The following is a 21,235-nucleotide window of genomic DNA, read 5'->3' on the forward strand; positions in this document are numbered from 1 at the left end:
CACAAACGCACGTGCAGGCCTACCGAAGGCCGTCCTCACCAACTCGCAATCAACTTGCTAACGGGCGCACAGTAGACTACAAGTCGGGAGCGGATACCCGGACAACGTAAAAAACGACGTGGAGAATGTAACACCCTCCCCAACGCCACACGAACAACAATACAGTAGAGGCTGTGTGGCCATTTGTGCAAAAGATCAACGCTCACGCGAGGGACGCCGATACCCGGGATCCCCCCACGCGCCTCACCGACACATCGACCCCCCCACCCCCCCCCAGCACGCGGGGCCCCGCGCCAGACGCCAAACAGCCGCGTCGCACGGCTGCCGAGTGACCCCCCCCCCCCCCCCGTGTGGCCGGGACAGCCCCTCCCTACCCCCCCCCTCACCGTGTGTGCCAGGCAAGCCCCTTCCTCCTCCTCCTCCTGAGTCTCCCACCAAGAGTTCATGACAATCCCCATCAAGTCGCCGGTTTAACAAAAACAAATTTAATCTCGTGCACAACGCATGATGCGGGCGGGGCTACCTGAGCGGTGGGAGGAGCTACCTGAGAAGTGGGCGGAGCTACCCGAGAAGTGGGCGGAGCTACCTGAGCAGTGGGCGGAAGTACCTGAGCAGTGGGCGGAGCTACCCGAACAGCGGGCGGAGCTACCTGAGCAGTGGGCGGAGTTGCCTGAGCAGTGGGCGGAGTTGCCTGAGCAGTGGGCGGAGTTGCCTGAGCAGTGGGCGGAGCTACACGAACAGTGGGCGGAGATACCTGAGCAGTGGGCCGGGCTACCGGAGCTGTGGGCGGAGCTACCGGCGCTATGGGCGGCGCTATCGGAGCTGACTGGAAACTGGGCCGAGTTAACTGAACAGTGGGCGGAGCTACCTGAGCTGTGTGCGAGGCGGAGCTGATGGGGGGGGGGGGGGGGCCAGCTACTCACCCACGTGTCCTGGTTGACATTTGGTAATGGTCGATGCCAGATCTGTGCCAGTCTCGAAGTTGTTTTTTCTTCTCTCTCGGTGCTGACTGGCGTCTGAATTTTTCACGATTAACAGCGCCACAAATATTTATTTATATTTTGTAGCAAACTTTTTATTTCTTTCAAAGAGCGGCGAAAGTGTGGGGGGGGGGTGAAATCTGCGGGGGGCCCCAGTTAGCTGCCCCCCTCTCCCCCCGGTGCTTAACGAGCGGTAACTCGTTAATTCAACGTTAACTCATCGACTAATTCATTGTAAACGATCGACCACGAGGTGGGGGAGGCGCTCCTTTTGGAAGAGTGAACCTTGCGCCGCAGAGCAGGCGCTCCCACGGATTTCTAAACTCACGCGGATTTCAAGGGTCAATACGCGGATTTCAAAAGGGTCACTCACGCGGATTTCCAATGGCTCATATAGCAGTAACGACCGACGAGGCGACGTAAACATGAGACAAGCACGTGCACGCGCGCACACGCGCGCACGCGCGTACGTGGGTGCACAGAGGACACACGTACTCACCAGGAACCTACCGGCGCTCACAGGTACACATGCACAACAAGCACATCTGATCGTGCCTGGGCAATTGTGCTTTGCATGAACAAGTCCCCACCTCACCACCACAATCCCTCACTCACCTCTCACCCACCGCCATTCATTCATCACGCAACAAAGATCCCCCCCGTATAGCCTTTAACAGACTGTTGGGGAAAGTGCTGTTAGCAAGCACCTATGAAGGCCAACACCACGCCCGGCCGCCTTTGTCTCCCCAGTGGTGAGGTTTACGCACCACACCAGGTACTCATTTGAGGCTGACCGCTACGCCACCGCTCCCCGCTGACACACTCACACGCTCATCCACACTCACTCACCGACACTCACCCCGCCCCCTGACCCCGCCCCCCCCCCCAACAGTGCAAGACGGAGACATTCGCGTCAACCCCAGTCCTGGCGGCGACCACAAACCCAGCGCCGCCAACCTCGCCCGGGCCCCGGGGCGGCCTCAACGCCGTCGCCCACCACTCATCTCGGCCGGTGGTGGGGGGGGGGATCCGACCCCCAAGGCCCGGGGTCGCCCGGGGTCGTCGCTCACGGCGACGCGTCAATGCGGAGGAGATTCACGGCCCGTGAGATTTCTGCGGGGTCCGGCGAGGCGAGGTACTGAGCGCACAGCCAGTCCTCCAGCGTCACCCCTCCTCGTCTCCCGCCGTCGCCCACCCCGACCTCCAGCGACCGCTCGGCGAACCGCACCATGAGCAGCGCCCGCTTCACGTCCAGCCAGTTCTGCAGCGGCTCGGCCCGGAGCGCGGGTCGGCCCCCCCGGCCGGCGCGAGGCGGCGGGGGGGCCGGGGGACCGCCGCCGGCCATGAGCCGCACCGCGTTGGCGCGGGGCCCCCACAGGAGGCACTGCAGGGCGGCGCGAGCGTCGCGCAGCGCTGTGGCGCGACGGCCGCGCCGCGTCGCCAGGGATCGCGCCAGCCGCTGCAGGCCCGCCGAGTACAGCGACAGCGGCGGGAAGGGCGGCAGCTCCTCGCTCTCCTGCTCCTCCTCCTCCTCCTCGTCGTCGTCGTCGTCCTCGCCGCCGCCGCCGTCCCCTCGCCGCGGCTTGGGCCGGCGCGCGCGAAGGCGGGCGGCCAGCGTGGGGTCGTCGCCGAAGGGGTCGGGCAGGTGGGCGAGGTGGTAGGCCAGCAGGCCCAGGTGGAACGCATCCGACTCGCCCCGGCGAGCGTGCCTGCTCGCCTCCTCCGCCTCCCCCTCGACCGCCTCGTCGTCGTCCTCCTCCTCCTCGTCCTCGGGGACGACCAGCAGCCTCTGCAGCTCGAGGTCGGCGTCCGAGGCCGCGGGGTCGGAGGCCGCGGCGGCGACGGCGGCGGCGGCCTCGGGCCTGGGCGCGGCCAGGTAGAGCCTGTGCGGCCGCAGGGCTCGGGCCCCGGCGCCGCGGCCGTGCGCCTGCAGGTGCTCGAGCGCCGACGCGAGCTGTAGCAGCAGGAGGCACGCCAGGCGCTCGTAGCGCTCGGGCTGGGCGCGGTGCAGCGACACGGTGGCGCGCACCAGCGCCGAGAGCGGGCGGCGCGGCACGTCCGGCACGACGCTCACGGCGCGCAGCAGCAACGCCGCGGGGGCGCCGGGGGCGGGGGGGAGGGGGGGGAGCGGCCCCGGAGCGGCGGGGAGCGGCGGCGAGATGAGGTGCGAGGGGACGAGCATGGCCACGCGAGTCCCCGTGCGGAGGATGTTGAAGTGGGGGGGCGGGCGACGGGTGGAGGAGGGGCACGGGTCCGCCTGGTGGGGGGTCCGCGGCCGCAGTGAGACCTGCGTGGGGAAGCGGGGTGACGGTAGCGGGGGGGGGGGGAAGGGGGGGTGGAGGGAGCAGGGGAGTGATGGCCGCTTGTCAGCACTGGACTTCTGTGAAGAAGACCTTTATAGCTCATCAGATTTCTCCAGCATAAGTATTCTGATTCTGAAGCACCGATTTGGCAAAAACACATCGGCAACAATGTGACCGTCATTGGCGATGGCGCCACAGGAATGCAGCGACGTCGCTGTGGAGACGCGGCCCAGCGCTAGCGCTTCCTTCGCCGCTCATTGCAGAGGTTCGCGGTTCGATGCCGGCGGGCCGCCTCAGTTAATACTGCGCGTGTTTCAATAGTGATAATATTATTACTACGACACGCCACCTGCTTCACTTCACAGTGGACGTTGAAGATCCCAATCTTAATTTTAGAACTTTCGTGACTGCAGGAATTATTATTTGGTTCTTTCGGTTAAGTCACGTCTAAAGATAAAATAATAAATTAAATTAAATAATAGAATACGACGTTTCGATTGCAACACAAGCAATCATCATCAGGTATAATGAAATAGCGACATAATATCTAACCAGAAAACTATAGACAGACATATTAGCAGACAGATATCACAAGATACATACATAGCGAGAGCAACACAGGTGACAGAGAGGGGTGATCGTCTCTGTGGGGTGGCCTTAAATAGACAGAGGGGGGGCGGAGGCAGAGAGAGGGAGGGGGGTTAGAAAAAATTAGCATATCAATGAGTGGTCCAAAAGAAAACGTGGTGCTGCGAGTACGATGGCACAGCAAGCAAGCCTGAAAATCAGGAGAAAGACACACTAAAATTAAATAACCTAGTAAAATATCGAAATGTAATGTAATACAACACAGAGGGTCGGTCAACACACAATTAACGCATAGCCTGGTTGATTACGTATTTCAAAGATTGCTAAGTTAGAATTTAAGTGTGAACATTCTAAAGAGGACACAGGCAGAGAAAACAAGTCGCCAGAGAGAGAGAAAAAAGATAAGCTTAAAACTTCCCCGTAGAAGTGGTTCAATCTTAATTTTAGAACTTTCGTGACTGCAGGAATTATTATTTGGTTCTTTCGGTTAAGTCACGTCTAAAGATAAAATAATAAATTAAATTAAATAATAGAATACGACGTTTCGATTGCAACACAAGCAATCATCATCAGGTATAATGAAATAGCGACATAATATCTAACCAGAAAACTATAGACAGACATATTAGCAGACAGATATCACAAGATACATACATAGCGAGAGCAACACAGGTGACAGAGAGGGGTGATCGTCTCTGTGGGGTGGCCTTAAATAGACAGAGGGGGGGCGGAGGCAGAGAGAGGGAGGGGGGTTAGAAAAAATTAGCATATCAATGAGTGGTCCAAAAGAAAACGTGGTGCTGCGAGTACGATGGCACAGCAAGCAAGCCTGAAAATCAGGAGAAAGACACACTAAAATTAAATAACCTAGTAAAATATCGAAATGTAATGTAATACAACACAGAGGGTCGGTCAACACACAATTAACGCATAGCCTGGTTGATTACGTATTTCAAAGATTGCTAAGTTAGAATTTAAGTGTGAACATTCTAAAGAGGACACAGGCAGATAAAACAAGTCGCCAGAGAGAGAGAAAAAAGATAAGCTTAAAACTTCCCCGTAGAAGTGGTTCAATCTTAATTTTAGAACTTTCGTGACTGCAGGAATTATTATTTGGTTCTTTCGGTTAAGTCACGTCTAAAGATAAAATAATAAATTAAATTAAATAATAGAATACGACGTTTCGATTGCTGTGCCATCGTACTCGCAGCACCACGTTTTCTTTTGGACCACTCATTGATATGCTAATTTTTTCTAACCCCCCTCCCTCTCTCTGCCTCCGCCCCCCCTCTGTCTATTTAAGGCCACCCCACAGAGACGATCACCCCTCTCTGTCACCTGTGTTGCTCTCGCTATGTATGTATCTTGTGATATCTGTCTGCTAATATGTCTGTCTATAGTTTTCTGGTTAGATATTATGTCGCTATTTCATTATACCTGATGATGATTGCTTGTGTTGCAATCGAAACGTCGTATTCTATTATTTAATTAAATTTATTATTTTATCTTTAGACGTGACTTAACCGAAAGAACCAAATAATAATTCCTGCAGTCACGAAAGTTCTAAAATTAAGATTGAACCACTTCTACGGGGAAGTTTTAAGCTTATCTTTTTTCTCTCTCTCTGGCGACTTGTTTTCTCTGCCTGTGTCCTCTTTAGAATGTTCACACTTAAATTCTAACTTAGCAATCTTTGAAATACGTAATCAACCAGGCTATGCGTTAATTGTGTGTTGACCGACCCTCTGTGTTGTATTACATTACATTTCGATATTTTACTAGGTTATTTAATTTTAGTGTGTCTTTCTCCTGATTTTCAGGCTTGCTTGCTGTGCCATCGTACTCGCAGCACCACGTTTTCTTTTGGACCACTCATTGATATGCTAATTTTTTCTAACCCCCCTCCCTCTCTCTGCCTCCGCCCCCCCTCTGTCTATTTAAGGCCACCCCACAGAGACGATCACCCCTCTCTGTCACCTGTGTTGCTCTCGCTATGTATGTATCTTGTGATATCTGTCTGCTAATATGTCTGTCTATAGTTTTCTGGTTAGATATTATGTCGCTATTTCATTATACCTGATGATGATTGCTTGTGTTGCAATCGAAACGTCGTATTCTATTATTTAATTTAATTTATTATTTTATCTTTAGACGTGACTTAACCGAAAGAACCAAATAATAGTTGAAGATCCCGTGACAACGTTCCCAAGAGCAGGCTGGCGGCGTCACGGTTCAAATTAGCCAAAATTACTCAATCATCACTCTCCCCCTCCTGCTCAAAGGCCAGGTTTTGGGTCACCATGTGCTGCACAGGGACAGCTGCCACGAGGGGTGCCCTTAAAAAGATGTCGAGCCGAGATGCGATGATGTAAGTCGCCTGTGGCGTGTAAACTTATCTCCGAGACACCGATCGATGTGCTCTGGGATAGAGGGCGGCCTCTTTTCAAAGCACATCGGTGTCATCATCATCATTGTCGTTATCACAGCGCCATCACGGCGCCGTCACCGACCTTGAGTGCGCACGCGGGCCCCGGCGGGCCCCGTCTCCGAGTCGCCACGTAGAAGACGGCGCCGGGCAGCGCGCAGCACGGGCGCGGCGACACCAGCGTGAAATCGCTCCACGCCGCTCCCTCCCCGGCGGCTCCGTCTCCTCCGCGGCCGTCCCCTCCCTCCTCGGGCGGCGCCGGCGGAGCGAAGAGCCCGTGACAGCGAGCGGCGAGCGAGCGGAGGGCGTCGGCGTGGAGCTGGCGGATCCTCGCCGCGACGCCCGCGCCGTCCTCCACGCCCTCCAGCAGCGTCGGCCGCCACCCGAGGGTCGTCGGCACGGCCGCCGCCGCCGCCGTCCCGTCCGGTTTGCCGTAACGAAGCGGCTTCTGCGGCAGCGAGCGGGCCGACGAGGTCGCCGACGACGACGACGACGACCACGGCGGCGACGGCGTAGACGCGGAGGACGAAGGGGAAGCCGGCGTCGCCGCCGCCGCGGCCTTCGCCCGACCCACCGCGTCCCGGCGGGCCTGCGCCGGCGGGCCGGGCCTCGCCGGGCCGTCGGGGAGCCGCGCGGCCGGATCGGCCGATTTCTTGGCCGGCGGCGGTTCCGGCGCCGGCTGCCGCGGCGGCGCCGATGGCGGCGGGGGGAGGGGAGGCGGCGTCGTCGGGGGCGGAGGGGGGGCCGGGCCGTACGCGGGCGCCGGAGGCACGGGCGGCGGCGGCGACGAGGGAAAGGCGGGCCAAGTCGGGGCCGGCAGGGACGGCAGCTCCCGGCAGGCCTTGGAGGCGGGCGGGGCCCACGGGGAGGCGTCGGAGGAGGGAGGGGGGGGGCACGCCGCGCCGGCCGGGGGGTTCGGCGTGGCGGGGGCCGCCGAGTTGGCGGCGGAGCGGGGGGCGTCCCTGGGGCCCCCCGCGCGCGTGGCCCGCGGTTGCTTCGTGGGGGCCATGCTGGCTCGACCCTCACCTGCCGCACACCATCGCACGCACAGTCATCCACCGTCACCGTCATCGTCAACATCATCGTCGTCGTCGTCGTCATTGCTGTTGTAGAAAGATAATCCTCACCGACGAGGCGGATGCTTCATCGTATCGTTCATCGTGCACGTCGTTATCACCATGACCGTCATGTTCAGAATTATCATGAACATCGTCGCCACCACCATCATCATCATCACGACCATCATCACGCAGCACGACACAGCCAGCGAACTCTCGAGACGAGCGTCGACCGCTCGGCAGGACGAGTGACGGAGGAATCCGCCTCTGGAGGGCGCCGCCCGGCTCTGCCTGTGCCCCCCTCCCTGTGCGCGAGGCGAGGATGCGACGGCCGTAGCGCAGATCAAGTTAGAAGGGGGGGGCCGAGCCTCCCCTCCGGCCACGTCTAACCCTCCGGATGCCTTGCCATCATCTTCAGCATCGTCGCCGTCGTCGTCTTCGTCACCGACACACTGTGACAAAGATCTCACGTGTAGCCCCAACAGCCTGTTGGGGCAAGTGCGCCTATGAAGGCCGGAACGGCACACGAAGGGGTGGGTGGATCAGCACCACGCCCGACCGCCTTTGTCTCCCCAGTGGCGATGTTTACACACCGCACCGGGTACTCATTTGAGACAGAGTCGACCTAGGAGAGGCCCACGACCGGTTCAGATAATCGTCGCCGGCGTTGGCCGTGAGCGGGAATCGAACTCGGGTCGCCGGGTTCGTAGCGCAGCGCGCCGATCGCTACACCACCGCTCCCCACGCGCGCACGCTCACACGGCCCCCAGTGAGGCGCTTCCGCCTTTGCCGCGATCGCCGTACCCATGTTCCCGTAGACAAAATCCTCCGAAGACACGGGGCTCGTGGCCTCACCGGGGGGCCCGCGGGTCGTTCCGGGGGGCCCGGAGGTCGCGCCGGGGGAGAGCGGCGGCACGGAGAGAGGCGCGGGGGGCCGCACCGCCGCCCCCGCGATCGTCGGCTCGGGGCGACTGGGAGCCTTGCACTCGGGGGGTCTGGTGAGAAGCAGGTGGGTGGAGGCAGGTGGGCACAAGGGGGCAGGGGGTGCGGAGGAGAGCGTCGTGTGAGAGAGGTACGGGTCTCATCGCGGCAGCCGTGGTCAAAGTTTGTTATCGTCAGGGGAGTGCATCGCATCTCAACACGTGTGAAAGGGGCGCCCCCGGTGGCAGATGTCCCTGTGCGAACGACGTCACGGGATCTTTACCGTCCACTGTGAGTGAAGCAGACGGCACGGAGTGATATTTCCATGGTTAATACGGTAAACACACAGACCACCGCAGCGTGAGCCAGGGCGGGCCGCCGGATTCGAACCGCGAATCTCCGCGACGAGCGGCGAACAAGGCCGCCACTCGGGCCTCGGCACCGCCCCAATCGCCGCCCTCGCCGGGGCTCTCACCCGGCGCCGTGAGGCTGCGAACAGCTGTTGGGAGACAGGGGCACGGATCGAGTCCGGTGCAGCGACATCTGCGGCGCGTGGCGCTCGGGTGCAGCTGGAATCGGACTGTAAGCCGGATCCGGGTCCTCCTGCAGCGGCGAGCACGGAGTCGGGCGAGCGGGAGTCCAGGCCCGGCTGGGGCTGCTCCGCTCCGGGTGTTCGGGTGGACCGGACGAGTGGAGCCTCTCCACGGAGCGGGAGAGTCCCAGGCGGCCCGACTTCACCTGGGGGTGACAGGACAAAGGCAAAGATCCCCGTGTAGCCTGCACAGACTGTTGGGGCAAGTGCTGTTAGCGAGTAGCACCTACGAAGGCCCGCACGGCACACGAGGGGGTGAGTGGCCAACACCACGGGTCACCGGGTTCGAAGCGCAGCGCGCTAACCGCTACGCTACCGCACCCCCTGGGGGTGACGCACACGTGCGCAAGGACACACACGGAGGCGTACACACAGACACACAGACACACAGACACGCCTAGCACCACTCGACGTGTATTACCGTTCAATTTACCTGGCCGTATTGGGGCGGCCGCTGGGCTCGAACCGCGAATGATCTAAAACAAGGCTCTGCTGTGTGGCCAGACGCAATCACAATGCCGTCACCTCGGCGAACACAACCACGACCACAACATACTCTTTGTTTTTGTCGGTAAAGTCACGTAGGTAAAAAAATCAAATCTGCAAGCCTCCTGGATACTGCCAAAGATTTGTCCATGAAGCAATCCAGATATACAAACATAGACACAACTTCAACCGAGAGGATGGATTCAAATTGAGTTATCATTGGAAGGATGTAATTAACTAAGTTTAAAAAACTTTAGCTGCCGTGCAGTGTACTGCTAGACAGCCAGTTCAGATATATTTTCATAATCATAGCCATATTCCCAGTCTGTTACCCCCAGCTTCACACACTACCATCACCCTCACCTCACGGTGTCTTCAGCTTGCGCAATTTACCCCCCTCCCCCCCCCCGGCAGCATAACAAAAGGCTGCTGAATCTTCGCTTCCTTATCTACTTCCGCCCCCGGCATCACAAAGCTTCAGTTTGAACTCCGTACGTTGCACCCACCCCGTCCCTCACATCGCCCACACACTCACCATGGCCCCTCCCCTCCCTCCATCCCCCGCGACTATATAAGTCCTCGTCACAGCCATCTCTGAGACACTTCAGCGGTTGCGCTTTCGCTACGTTGTCCCCACCTGAAGGACGCTTGTGTTGCGCCCGAAACGTCGTTTATTTTAATTCAATTTTTTACCTACGTCACTTTACCGAAAAAACCCAAGAGTATGAATCATTGCAGCCACGAAAGCTTCAAATCTGCAACCACAACAGCAGCCGTTGTGATTACCATGCCGATCTTCCACCGGGGTGGCGGTGGCGGGGAAGATGAAGCGTCTCCGGCGACGCCCGCCGAGCCGGCCGCCTCCTCGCCGCGCCGGCCCCACCGGAACAGCCCCCGGAACGAGTGCCAGCGCTTGGGCCTCGCTCGCTGCTCCGAGCCGTCTTCATCCTTCGGCGGCGCCGGCGTGGCTGCCAGGGTGGCGGCGGTGCCGACGGTAGCGCCCCTCGGCGGCCGGGCGTCCGCCGCCACCGCCGCCGGCGTCACGGCGGTGGCGGCGACACCCGCGGCACCCGCCGCCTTGCCCTTGCCGCGTCCTCGCCCCGTGAGCTTGCGCTGCAGCTGGGCCCCGAGCCCCCCGAGCTGGAGGCCGTGGCTCCTGGGGGGCGGCTGAGCCGGCTCGTCCTCCGGCACGTCCGGCCGCTCGAGGGGCGGCCCGCCGCCAACCTCGGCGGCGGCCCCGGCGGCGACCCCGACGAGCGGTCTGCGCGGAGGCGGCTGCCCCCTCGCCAAGACGGGCGGCGGTTGCGACGTCTCGTGGCGCTGGCGGGACGCGGCGGCGCGGGAGGGGGCGCCGTCAGCGAGGGGCAGGGTGGGGGCGGCGGGGTAGCTGTGGCACGACGAGAGGAGGTCGTAGGCCCCCTCCTCCTCCTCCCCGTCGTCGCCGACGCGGTTGAAGAAGACCTCCCCGGACGGCGACGCCAGCTCTCCGTGCGCCGCCGACTTGGAGAAAATTACGGCACCGGCGCCCATCGCCCAGCCGGGACCACCGCTGCTGCCGGTGCTGCCGTGGCTGCCGTGGCTGCTGCCGGTGCCTGTGGTGGTCGTGGACGCGTCTCCTCTGGGTGGCCCGGGCCACGCGGGGCGTCCGGCGGGAGACTTGAGGAGGCCGGGTCGGGTCAGGCCGGACGCCTTCGTCACCGCCGAAGAAGCGGGCCCCGGGGGCCGATCGGTCGCCGCCGCCGGCTCGCCGGGCCGGTAGATGTCGGCGACGGCCTTGCGGCTCGCCTGCCGCACCTCCGCCGGTTTCTGCAGCGAGGCCTCGCGGAACTCCCCGTCCCGCGGCGGCGCCGGCAGCGGCGCGACCTCGTCGACGTCCTCCATCTGCAGCGTCTCGCCCGTGCGGTAGAAGTCCGCCACGGGCATCGCCCGGCCGTCGGCGTCGTCTCCGTCGCCGCCGTCCTCGACGCTGCAGTAGTCGGCGTCCGTTCCTCTCCCCGCCGAGCGGGGGTCGTCGGGGAGGAGCAGGAGGAGGGGAAGGGGGCGAGGGGTGCCGCCGCCGCCGCCGGGGCCCGGCAGCGGCCACCCGGAGACGTCCTCGCCGCCGGACAGGTCACCGAGCGAGCCCGAGGTGGTGGACAGGAACTCGACGTCGTCGGAGACGCAGCTGGAGAGGCGCGCGGCGAGGGCCGCGGCGGGGGTCGCCCGCGACCTCGGCCACGGCACCGCAGGGAGCTCGAAGCGGTCGAGGGACTCGACGGCCACGCCGCTGTCGCGGCTGCACTGCGCCGTCAGCGCGCCGCCACGGCCGGCTCCCCCGGCCTCGCCGGCCCCGTTGCCGCCCCCGCCGAGCGGGCCGCGCGACTCGGCCGATCGCCGCCCGCGGTTCGCGTTGTGTCGCGCCGGATGTCCGCGGTCGGCCCCCGGCAGCGGTCGCGAGGTCGCACGGCGCGACGACGCCCGGCCCCGAGCCGCGGCGCTTCCCGTTGGGCGTGGCGCCGGTGGCGCCCGCGTCGCTATCCTCGTCGTCGTCGTCATCGTCGTCGTTGTTGTTCTGGGCCGGGACGCGCGCCGGGGACGACAGCGGGGACGGGGACGCCGGCAGCGGCGGCGTCGGAGAGACGGGGGACGGCCGAAGGCCCGGCGAGACCCAGCCGGGACTCGGAGGGGTCCACAGTTCGGCCGCCGGCTTCCTGGGCAGCGGCGGCTTCACCCCGGGGGGGCGCTTACCCCGCTCGCCGGAGCCCCCCGAACTCCCGTTCTCCATCGAGGGGGTCCCAGCCTGCACGCGTGGGGGGGGGGGGGGGGGGTTAGCAACTGTGACCAGCCGGGTGGCTTCAACCTAGGTCGACTTAAATGAGTACCTGGTGCGGTGTGTAAACATCAGCACTGGGGAGACAAAGGCGGCCAAGCGTGGTGGTGCTGTGTGTATGTGAGTCTCTGTGTGCGTGGCTGTGTGCGTGTATATGTATCCACGTATGGTGAGCGGAATGGTGAGCGGTGGTGTAGCGGTTAGCGCGCTGCGCTACGAAGCCGGCGACCCGAGTTCGATTCACGCTCACGGCCAACACCGGTGACGATTATCTGAACCGGTCCTGGGCCTCCCCGAGGTCGACTCAGCCTCAAATGAATGCCTGGCCTTCGTAGGTGCGACTCGCTAACAGTACTTTCCCCAACAGTCTGTTAAGGCTATTCGGGGGATTTCTTTCTTTGTCTTGTGTAAGTGAGCGGGTGAAGCGAGTCAGTGAGTCAGAGGCACGCGCTAACGCACACATACATCAACTACGGCCATCATTCGCCACCAAGTGGCAGTGATGTCACCACAGCGCTTGTGCCAGGCTAGATGCACTTTGAGGCCACATTAAGTGCGGAGGGCTCGCTGCTGGCAAGGTAACACGGCATGGTACAGACCCAGGTGGTTATAGGTTGGCCGACTGAGATGACTGCCAGATGCACCGCCTGTGCTACCCACTGTGCATTTTAGCATTGCATACAATCACATAGGTACACTCACACACACGCACAAACACACACAACACACACCCTGTGCACCCCCGCCCCCCTCATACCAACTCCCCTAGCATCCTCCGGTGAGCACGGTTGGCTACGTACGGCGCGAAGGAAGTTCAACAACACACATACATGTTGCTACTGCTGTTGCTACTCTTCCCATACTCCTGCGACTCACCTGCTTCTGCTGCTGCGCTGCTGCTGCTGCTGTTGTTGTTGCTGCTGCTGCTGCTGCTTCGTGCATCGCGCGGGGCTTGAAGCAGCTGCTGCACTTGGCGGGCCTCCAGGTCTGCGGGGTGAACTCTGGGCAGGCGCCGCTCATCCCTCACGCCGCACCGCCTCCCCCACGCCGGCGCCGCGGCCACCGCCGGCTCATCACCACGCGGCGGCGGTGATGGCGGTGGTGGCGGTGGCGGTGGCGGCGGTGGCGGTAGCGGTGCTGTGGCTCAGGAACGAATGCCGCTCTCCCTGCGGTCCGCTGCATTCACCACCGACAACAGCAGAATTGACATCAGCACCACCGGCAAGACGACGATCATCGTCCTCGTCACGACTCAACCCCGTTTACACAGGAAAGCCTCTCGCCAAGTCCCGCGGGCTCATTCCCGTGCGGCGGTGGCGGCGGCCGTGCTGCCGTACGAGGCTGCCTGTACTCCAGCACCGTGTGGAGGCAGCAGCGAGGGTTGACGGATCGCGCACGGATGCCGAGAAACTCCCGTCTCCCGTGGGCGTCGAGTAGGAGCGTACCCTGGCTCGCCAGGAGGAGGAACAGCAACAATGTGGACTCCGGCTGTCCCGTCCCTACTGGATCGAGTGTTTCCCCCTCGCTCTCACGCGTGGGTTCTCTCCGGGCGCTCCAGTTTTCCTCCCACACGTAAACACTCGCCCACGTGGCCGACAACACCTCAACGTGGACAAATGTTGGGCGCGCCGGCCCACTGCCGAGCGGCTGCTGCTGCCTTCCCGCCCGTCAGCGGACGCCGTGCGGCGGCGGTGGTGCAGAGTTTCAAGTTGACGTCTTTATTATTTTAATTATTGTCCTGATTTCAGGTGGCTCCTGCCGAGTTCCCGCAGTAGGAGGCCATGACTGCTGCTGTGTGTGTGTACTGTAATTCAAAATTACCGATTGCCAGTGCGATGTAACTGCGCTTAACCACCGCGCCGCCGCTCAGGGCGTGACGCTGGACAGACAAAACCCATCATCACTCGCTATCGCCCGCGGCAGATAAAGCACCAACTGTTGGCACTGCAGAGTCCAGCGGCGTGGTTTTAGCCGGCGACGCACGACGGTGTCCTCTTGCGAATGACGGCAACTGCATCTTTAACGACCACTGTGAGTGTAGCAGGCGGCGTGCGGTAGCGGTGTTGTTATCGCGGCAGTATTAACCAGGGCGGCCCACCGGGGTTGAACCTTGAACGTCTGCAACGAGCGACAGAACGCGCTACGGCCGGGCCGCATCGCAGCCCCGCGAAGATCCTACAGAGACAAAGGTCCCCCACATAGCCTTAACAGGCAAGTGCCGTTAGTGAGCAGCACAATTGAACGCTGGCACGGCACGCGAGTGGGTGGGGGTGGGCGGCCAGCACCACTCCCAGACGACTTTGTCTCCCCGGTGCCGATATTTGCACACCGCACCGGGGATTCACGTTTAAACGCCGAGACAACTTAGGGAAGCCTCAGAACCAGATCAGATGTTCGTCAACTAACGTTGGCCGCGTGCGGGAATCGAACTCGGGTCGCCGGGGTCTGGAGCAGTAAACTCCACCACTGGAGTCTCGCGGCGGAGTTCGCGCCGCGAGGCGCCGCGGGTGTCTCTCCGGGGGCGTGCTTGTACCGTACGCGCGCGGTTGGGTACGATGTCCGACGTTTCGGCTCCACGTGCCAAGATAGCTCCCCGGGGCACGTGGGGCAAGCGACGCGCCGGCGCAACCGCGCGGAGCAACCACGCGGCACGACCGCGGGGAACCTACGCAGCATAAACTGCGATCGGCTCAAGCCGAGCTGAGCAGGAATAAGAGAGTGAGCGAGGCGTGAACACGGGGAGGGGGGGTGGGGTGGGCAGTGGGGGGGGGGGGCTCGGGTGTGAAATCACCACCCAGCAACAAAGGGGAGAGCAGGGAGAGCGTGAGAGGGGGTGGGGAGAGAGTGATGAGCGAGAGATGAAACACAGACGGGGATGGGTGGGAGGAGGGAAGGGATGGGAGTAGGAGAAAGAGGGGAGAGAGAGAGGGGAGAGATGGGGGGGGGAATAGGAGAGCATGTGGGAGAAATGGGAGAGGGGGGAGAGAGGAGGGAGAGGCGGGAGAGGGGGGAGAGAGAAACAGAAGGGAGCGAGAAGGGACAGAGGGGGGAGGGGGAGGTGGGTTGACGGGAGAGTCGGAGAAGATAAAGAAGAGACAGGGACAGAGGCGTGAGAAAGGAGAGAGGGTGGAGAGAGGGAGGGGAGTGGAGACCGAGGGGTGGATGGGCGAGTGGAGAGAGTGGAGAGACAGCCAGTGTGGAGAGTGGAGAGATTGCACAGGAGAGGGGGGGACCAAGGGAGATGGAATGGGGAGCCGGGGGGCAGTAGACGTGGGGGGGGGGGGGTGTGAAAGAGGGGGATGGGGGGGCTTTGGGGACGAAGCGAAACAAAGGAGGCATCGCCCACCCAGCCACAGGCCCAGCGCTGGGGAGAAGAGAGCGGGGGGGGGGGGGGTAGAGGGGGGGTAGAGAGAGGGGGTACAGAGAGCGGGGGGGGTAGAGAGAGGTGGTACAGAGAGCGGGGGGACCAGCCACGGGGTGGCCGGGCCCTGAGTTAGAGACGGGAGTCGGGGTGGGGGCTAGGGGTGGGATTAGGGGTAGGGATAGAGGTTAGGGATGGAGTTAGGTGTAGGGGGTTAGCGTTATGGATGGGGTTAGAGGTTAATGTTAGGGATGGGGTTAGGGATGGGGTTAGAGTTAGCAATGGGGTTAGGAGTGGGGGTAGGGTTGTGGATAGGGGTTCGTGAGGGGGTTCGCGTTGGATGCTGAAGCAGGGGCATCTGCCTTTGTTCTCTGTTAAATCACCCCCCCCCCCCCCGTGTTGATCATTAAGCCACTCACAGCCTCAGCGCCTGTGCCCCCAACCGCCCCCGGGACAAGCGACCCTGCACCACCCTGCACCACGCAGCACACCGTGAGCCCCCCAGACTCTCATCCTGGACGGTGGGCACACACAGAAAACAAAGACAAAGATCCCCCGTCTAGCCTCCACAGACTGTTGGGGCAAGCGCTGGAAGCGAGTAGCACCTATCAAGGCCGGCACGGCACACGAGGGGGTGAGTAGCCAGCACCACGCCCGGCCGCCTTTGTCTCCCTAGTGGCGATGTTTTTACACACCGCACCAGGTTCTCAATTGAGGCTGAGTCGACCTAGGGGATGCCCAGGACCGGTCGAGATAATCGTCGCCGGTGTTGGCCGTGAGCGAGAATCGAACTCGGGTCGCCGGGTTTGCAGAGCAGCGTAGCGCTCACCGCTACACTCCCCAAAGACAAAGAACCCCCGTATAGCCTTCACAGACTGTAGGAGCAAGTGATGTTCGCAAGCGCCTCCCAAGGCTGCTCCCCACACGCGCTCTGCACGCCCAGCGCCGCCAGTGCCCCACGCACTCCGCACTCCACATCCTCATCCCGGAACCATGCACCCAGCAAACCTGCACTCAGCACCCCCCCCCTCCCATCGCACTCAGCACCCCCACACCCCCCGGCGCCCTGTACCCCCCCCCCATCGCACTCAGCACCCCCCCCCCCTCATTGCACTCAGCACCCCACACCCCCGGCGCCCTGTACCCCCCCCCCACCCCCCACTAAATGCGCCGTCGCATTCATAATTCACGCGGGGGGAATGATTCCACTGCTGCTGCTGCTGTAGCAGGAGGGGCGTCTCCTGCATCGGTTGTAGGGGGCTCTGTTCACGCGGACACAACGCGGCGGGGGGGGCAACCACCCCCCCCGCACCCCCCCCCCCCCACGTGGAGCAGCAGCAGAAGTCCGTGCCGTGCGGACCGTGACTGTGTGATGAGGGAGCCAGGGAAGATGTTCGAAGGTGGTGACGGTGGCTTAGATGAGCTCCTGGTAGTAGGGGAAGGGTAATGTGTGTGGTGATGATGATGGTCATTAACCTGAACCGGTCCTGGGCCTCCCCTAGGTCGACTCAGCCTCAAAAGAGTACCTGGTGCAATGGTGTAAATTTCGTCACGAGGGAGACAAAGGCGGCCGGGCGTGGTGTTGGCCACCCATTTCCTCGTGTGCCGTGCCGGCCTTTATAGGTGCTCGCTAACAACACTTGCCCCTACAGTCATGTTAAGGCTATACGGGGGATCTTTGTCTTTAATGATGGTCATGAGTTATGGGGGTGAGGTGATGGTAGTGGTGTTGGGCGATGGTGTGATGGGCGTGAAGTGGCGTGCGATGCATTATTGTGATGGTGACGATGTTTGTGGGTAGTCACTGGAACGGTGGGGTGGGCGATCGTGGTGGGTGATCAGAATATCGTGATGGGTAATGATGGGTAATGATGGGTGATGGATCATGATGGCGATGGGTGATGGTGGGTCATGTGATGGGGAATGGGTCATGAGAAATGGACGATGATGGTGATGAGTGCTGTGATGGGTGATGGGTAATGGATCATTATTTGTGATGGGTAATGAGAAATAGATGATGCAACGGGTGATGTAATGGGTTATGGGTAATGGGCGATGATGATCGTGATGATGGGATTAGCAAGGTACCACTTGGCTTCTAGGGGAGGTCTGACTCCTGGGGGAGGGGTGATAGGGGAGTGTGTGTACTGTGTGTGCATCTGTGTGTATGATTCTGTGTGTATGATTCTGTCTGTGTGTGTATGGGGAGCGGTGGTGTAGCGGTTAGCGCGCTGTGCCACGAACCTGGTGACCCGGGTTCGATTCCTGCTCAGGGCCAACACCAGTGCCAATTATCTGAACAGTCCAGGGCCTCCCCTAGGTCGACTCAGCCTCATATGAATACCTGGCGCAGTGTGTTAACAAAGTCATTGGGAAGACAAAGGCGGCCGGGCGTGATGTTGGCCACCCACCCTTTCCATGTGCTGTGCCGGCCTTCATAATTGCTTGCTAACAGCACTTGCTCGAACAGCCTGTTAAGGTTATACGAGGATCTTTGTCTTTGTCGAGCAGTTGGGTGGCGGTGGGGAGACAAAGGCGGACGGGACGTGGCCCTGCCCCCCACCGCGCTCCCCCACACGCGTGCTTGCCGTGCCGCCCCCTTAACAGGTGCTCGCTGACAGCACCAGCGAGCAGGAAGGATAGCGAGGCAGAACACGCGGATTGCGTAAATGGCCTCAATATAATAAGCGTTTCCCTCTCCAATGTCATTGTCGAGGGCTGTTGCACCCCCCCCCCCTCATCGCAACTCCCGCCCCCCCAACCCCCCACACTCCCCCCCCCCACCGCACCCCCGCCCCCCCCACCACACCCCCGCCCCCCCAAGCTTTCACTGCAACGGCAGTGATCCGGAACCCTGTTCCGGGAATGGATTTGGCCACACCACATCCACATGCATAGAAAAAGAACGAAACAAACATCTTGATATATATAAACCGCTGAATTTCGAATTCACGATAATGAAATAGAAATGGCACGTTAATATGGCACGCCTTGTACTAAGCTAGTGGCAGTGCCTTATGCCGCCAATTGTAATCCATTCTCTTCCCCTCCGCTCACCGAAAGCGTTCCGGAAATTAAGTGGCGGCTCCTACCTCGGTCAAAAAGCGTTGTCGTCATCACCACCATAGCCATCATAACCATCATCATCGTGGTCACCATCGTCATCACCACCACCATCGTCATCATCACCCCAACTTCCAATTAGCACGGTTGGCTATGTACCATGCGGAAAAAGGTCAACATACATGCGTATCACCATCGTCATTACCATTCGTTACATTCTCCCTCTCCACCACCACGACCACCCCCCACCCACCATCACTTAGTGGAACACGATTAATAATGTAACGGGGGTCTCGCTTCCTTGTTCAGGGCCGCAGAGTGACCAGCCTGGTGGCGCACTGAGAGATGAGTCCACCGGCACGTGGAGAGATGGAACAGACCTTGCATCATCATCGGCAGCAGCATCATCATCATTCTCACCATCATCATCTTCAGCAGCAGCATTATCAGTATCAACATCATCGCCATCAGCATCATCAGCAGCAGCATCATCGCCATTATCACCATCATGATCCATAGCAGGAACACCTTCATCGCTAATTATCGGCAGATAATTCAGCAGCAGCCAATTCAGCAGCAGAAACATTATCTACATCATAATCAACTTCAGCAGCATCAACATCAGCAGCAGCATTAGAGCAGCATTATCAGTGACATCGTCACCAATACCACCATCAGCAGCACTGCAAATTCAATTTAACCTCTTTCCTACTCAGCCTGCTTCCGACACAAAGATTAAGACAAACACCCGCAGTATAGCCTCAACAGACTTTTGGGGCAAGTGCTGTTAGCACCTATGAAGGCCGGCACGCCACATCAGGGGATGGGTGGCCAGCACCACGCCCGGCCACCTTTGTCTCCCCAGTGCTGATGTTTACACACCGCACCAAGTACTTGTTTTAAGACTGAGTCGAACTCGGGGAGGCTCAGGACCGGTTCAGATATTCACTGCCATCGATTATGCACGTAAGCGGGAATCAAACTCCAGTCGGCCGGGTTCTTAGCACAGTGCACTAACCACTGCGCCACCGCTCCCCAAACACTCACACGCACTCAAGGGTTGGGTGGACATCGCGTCTACACACACCCATAACTAACACGCACATTTGAACACATTTTCCATACACTTTCCACCCACAACCACACACACAAACCGCACAGCACACCACTCCACACGCATGTGCATATAGTAAACACGTGTAGGCAAGCGCTGTTAGCAAGCATCTATTAAGGTCAGCAGAGTGCACGAGCGAGTCAGCAACCACTCCCGGCCGCCTTTATCTCCCGAGTGCTGATGTTCATACCACACCGCACCGGAAACACTCATTTAAGGTCGAGTCGACCTAGGGGAAACTCCAGGGCAGGGTTTGATGCCATTCACCACCAATGTTTAAACTAAGCTATGTAAAGCTATTGTTTATTTGACCAGGTAAGGCCCACTGAGCTACACAGCCCTTTTTCAGAAGCGACCTGGCCACAGACGAAGCGGATTGTCACGTGGACACTTAGAGCAGCCAAATACTCCGAACCCACGATTCGAAGCGTGGAGGGAAAAACCGGAGAACCCTGAGAAAAATCCACGCGACCACGGGGAGAGCACACAAACTCCAAGTATACAGGTATCAGGATCGAACCCACGACCTCCTGTAAACCAGGTGAGGTAGTCAACATCTCCCCACCATGGTGCGCACACCTCACCACCCGAACGCGAGAATCAAACTCGGATGGCAGGGTTCGCAGCACCAGTGCGCTAACCACTGCACCGCCGCTCCCTACAAACGTACACGCGTGTACACTGTGTGTGTGCGCAGATGAGCGTAACCCATCACGAGACGCGGTTACAATTCGTACTTTCCCCACGTCTAATGTTCACCGACGTGGCCCAGCGGTGGCGCGCTCGCCACTCGCTGCAGAGGTTCGCGGTTCATCCCTGGTGGGCCGCCCCCGTTAATACTGCGGTGCTGTGTATAAACCGTAAAACACCAACTGCAACTACCGTGTGCCGTTTGCTTCACTCACAGTGGGCGCTGAAGGTCCCGTGACGTCAGTGGAAACGGGAATCCGGCCGTTGTGTGCCAGCGTCATGGTGCAAATTTGACAAGTTGGAAAAAATTACACCGAAAAGTCACTCACTTTGGATCGCTCACAGAGCAGCGACATCACCCCCGACTGTGAAACGACCGCGGGCTGTGTCTGTGAAACACAGCGGCGCCTTACTTCGTGATGATCACCCTGCTCTCTAACAACTATAGCGGCAATACCACAATGTACCATCGACTGAGTGGATGAGCAAGTAGGTGAGTGAGCGGTTGAGTGAGTGAATGATCAGGTGGGTAGGTGAGTGGATTAATGAGTGATGAGGGTGACTGAGTGGTTGGGTGGTTGAGCGACTGAATGATCAGTTGGGTAGGCGAGTGGATGAGCGACACGCTATCCCCCTCCGTCAAACACAGCAGCGACTTCCTTCGCGATGACCGCCCTGCAGCCATGTGAGAACGATAGCGCCGACAGCGCACACGCACAATACGATTACGATTCACGAACTCCTCCGTACACGTGTACACACACGCGCACACGTGTACACACGCAGAATGTACACACACGAGCACGCACGCCGGGACCACGCAAGCACACACACACACACGCGCA

The 21,235-nt window shown here is 60.2% G+C and overlaps 1 protein-coding gene across 5 annotated transcripts in view; it reads right to left on the minus strand.

The window, feature by feature from the left end:
• Positions 1–372: 372 nt before the first annotated feature.
• The window catches only part of LOC144734859 (uncharacterized), a 32,525-nt gene continuing 11,662 nt past the window's right edge, over positions 373–21,235 (minus strand). For 4 of the 5 annotated variants that reach the window (XM_078617280.1, XM_078617278.1, XM_078617277.1 and 1 more), the window contains 6 exons: positions 13,039–13,338; positions 10,140–12,132; positions 8,751–9,013; positions 8,159–8,349; positions 6,382–7,322; positions 373–3,267 (listed from right to left, as the gene is read on the minus strand). In XM_078617280.1, the coding sequence (XP_078473406.1) occupies positions 2,047–3,267; positions 6,382–7,322; positions 8,159–8,349; positions 8,751–9,013; positions 10,140–11,888 (4,365 nt within the window). In that variant the 5' untranslated portion in view covers positions 11,889–12,132; positions 13,039–13,338 and the 3' untranslated portion in view covers positions 373–2,046. The remainder of the gene's footprint in view (positions 3,268–6,381; positions 7,323–8,158; positions 8,350–8,750; positions 9,014–10,139; positions 12,133–13,038; positions 13,339–21,235) is intronic. The other variant, XM_078617281.1, reaches the window with a different exon arrangement.

The sequence above is a fragment of the Lampetra planeri genome, chromosome 53 (assembly GCF_965212315.1).
Source record: "Lampetra planeri chromosome 53, kcLamPlan1.2.h2, whole genome shotgun sequence".
Lineage (NCBI taxonomy): Eukaryota > Metazoa > Chordata > Hyperoartia > Petromyzontiformes > Petromyzontidae > Lampetra > Lampetra planeri.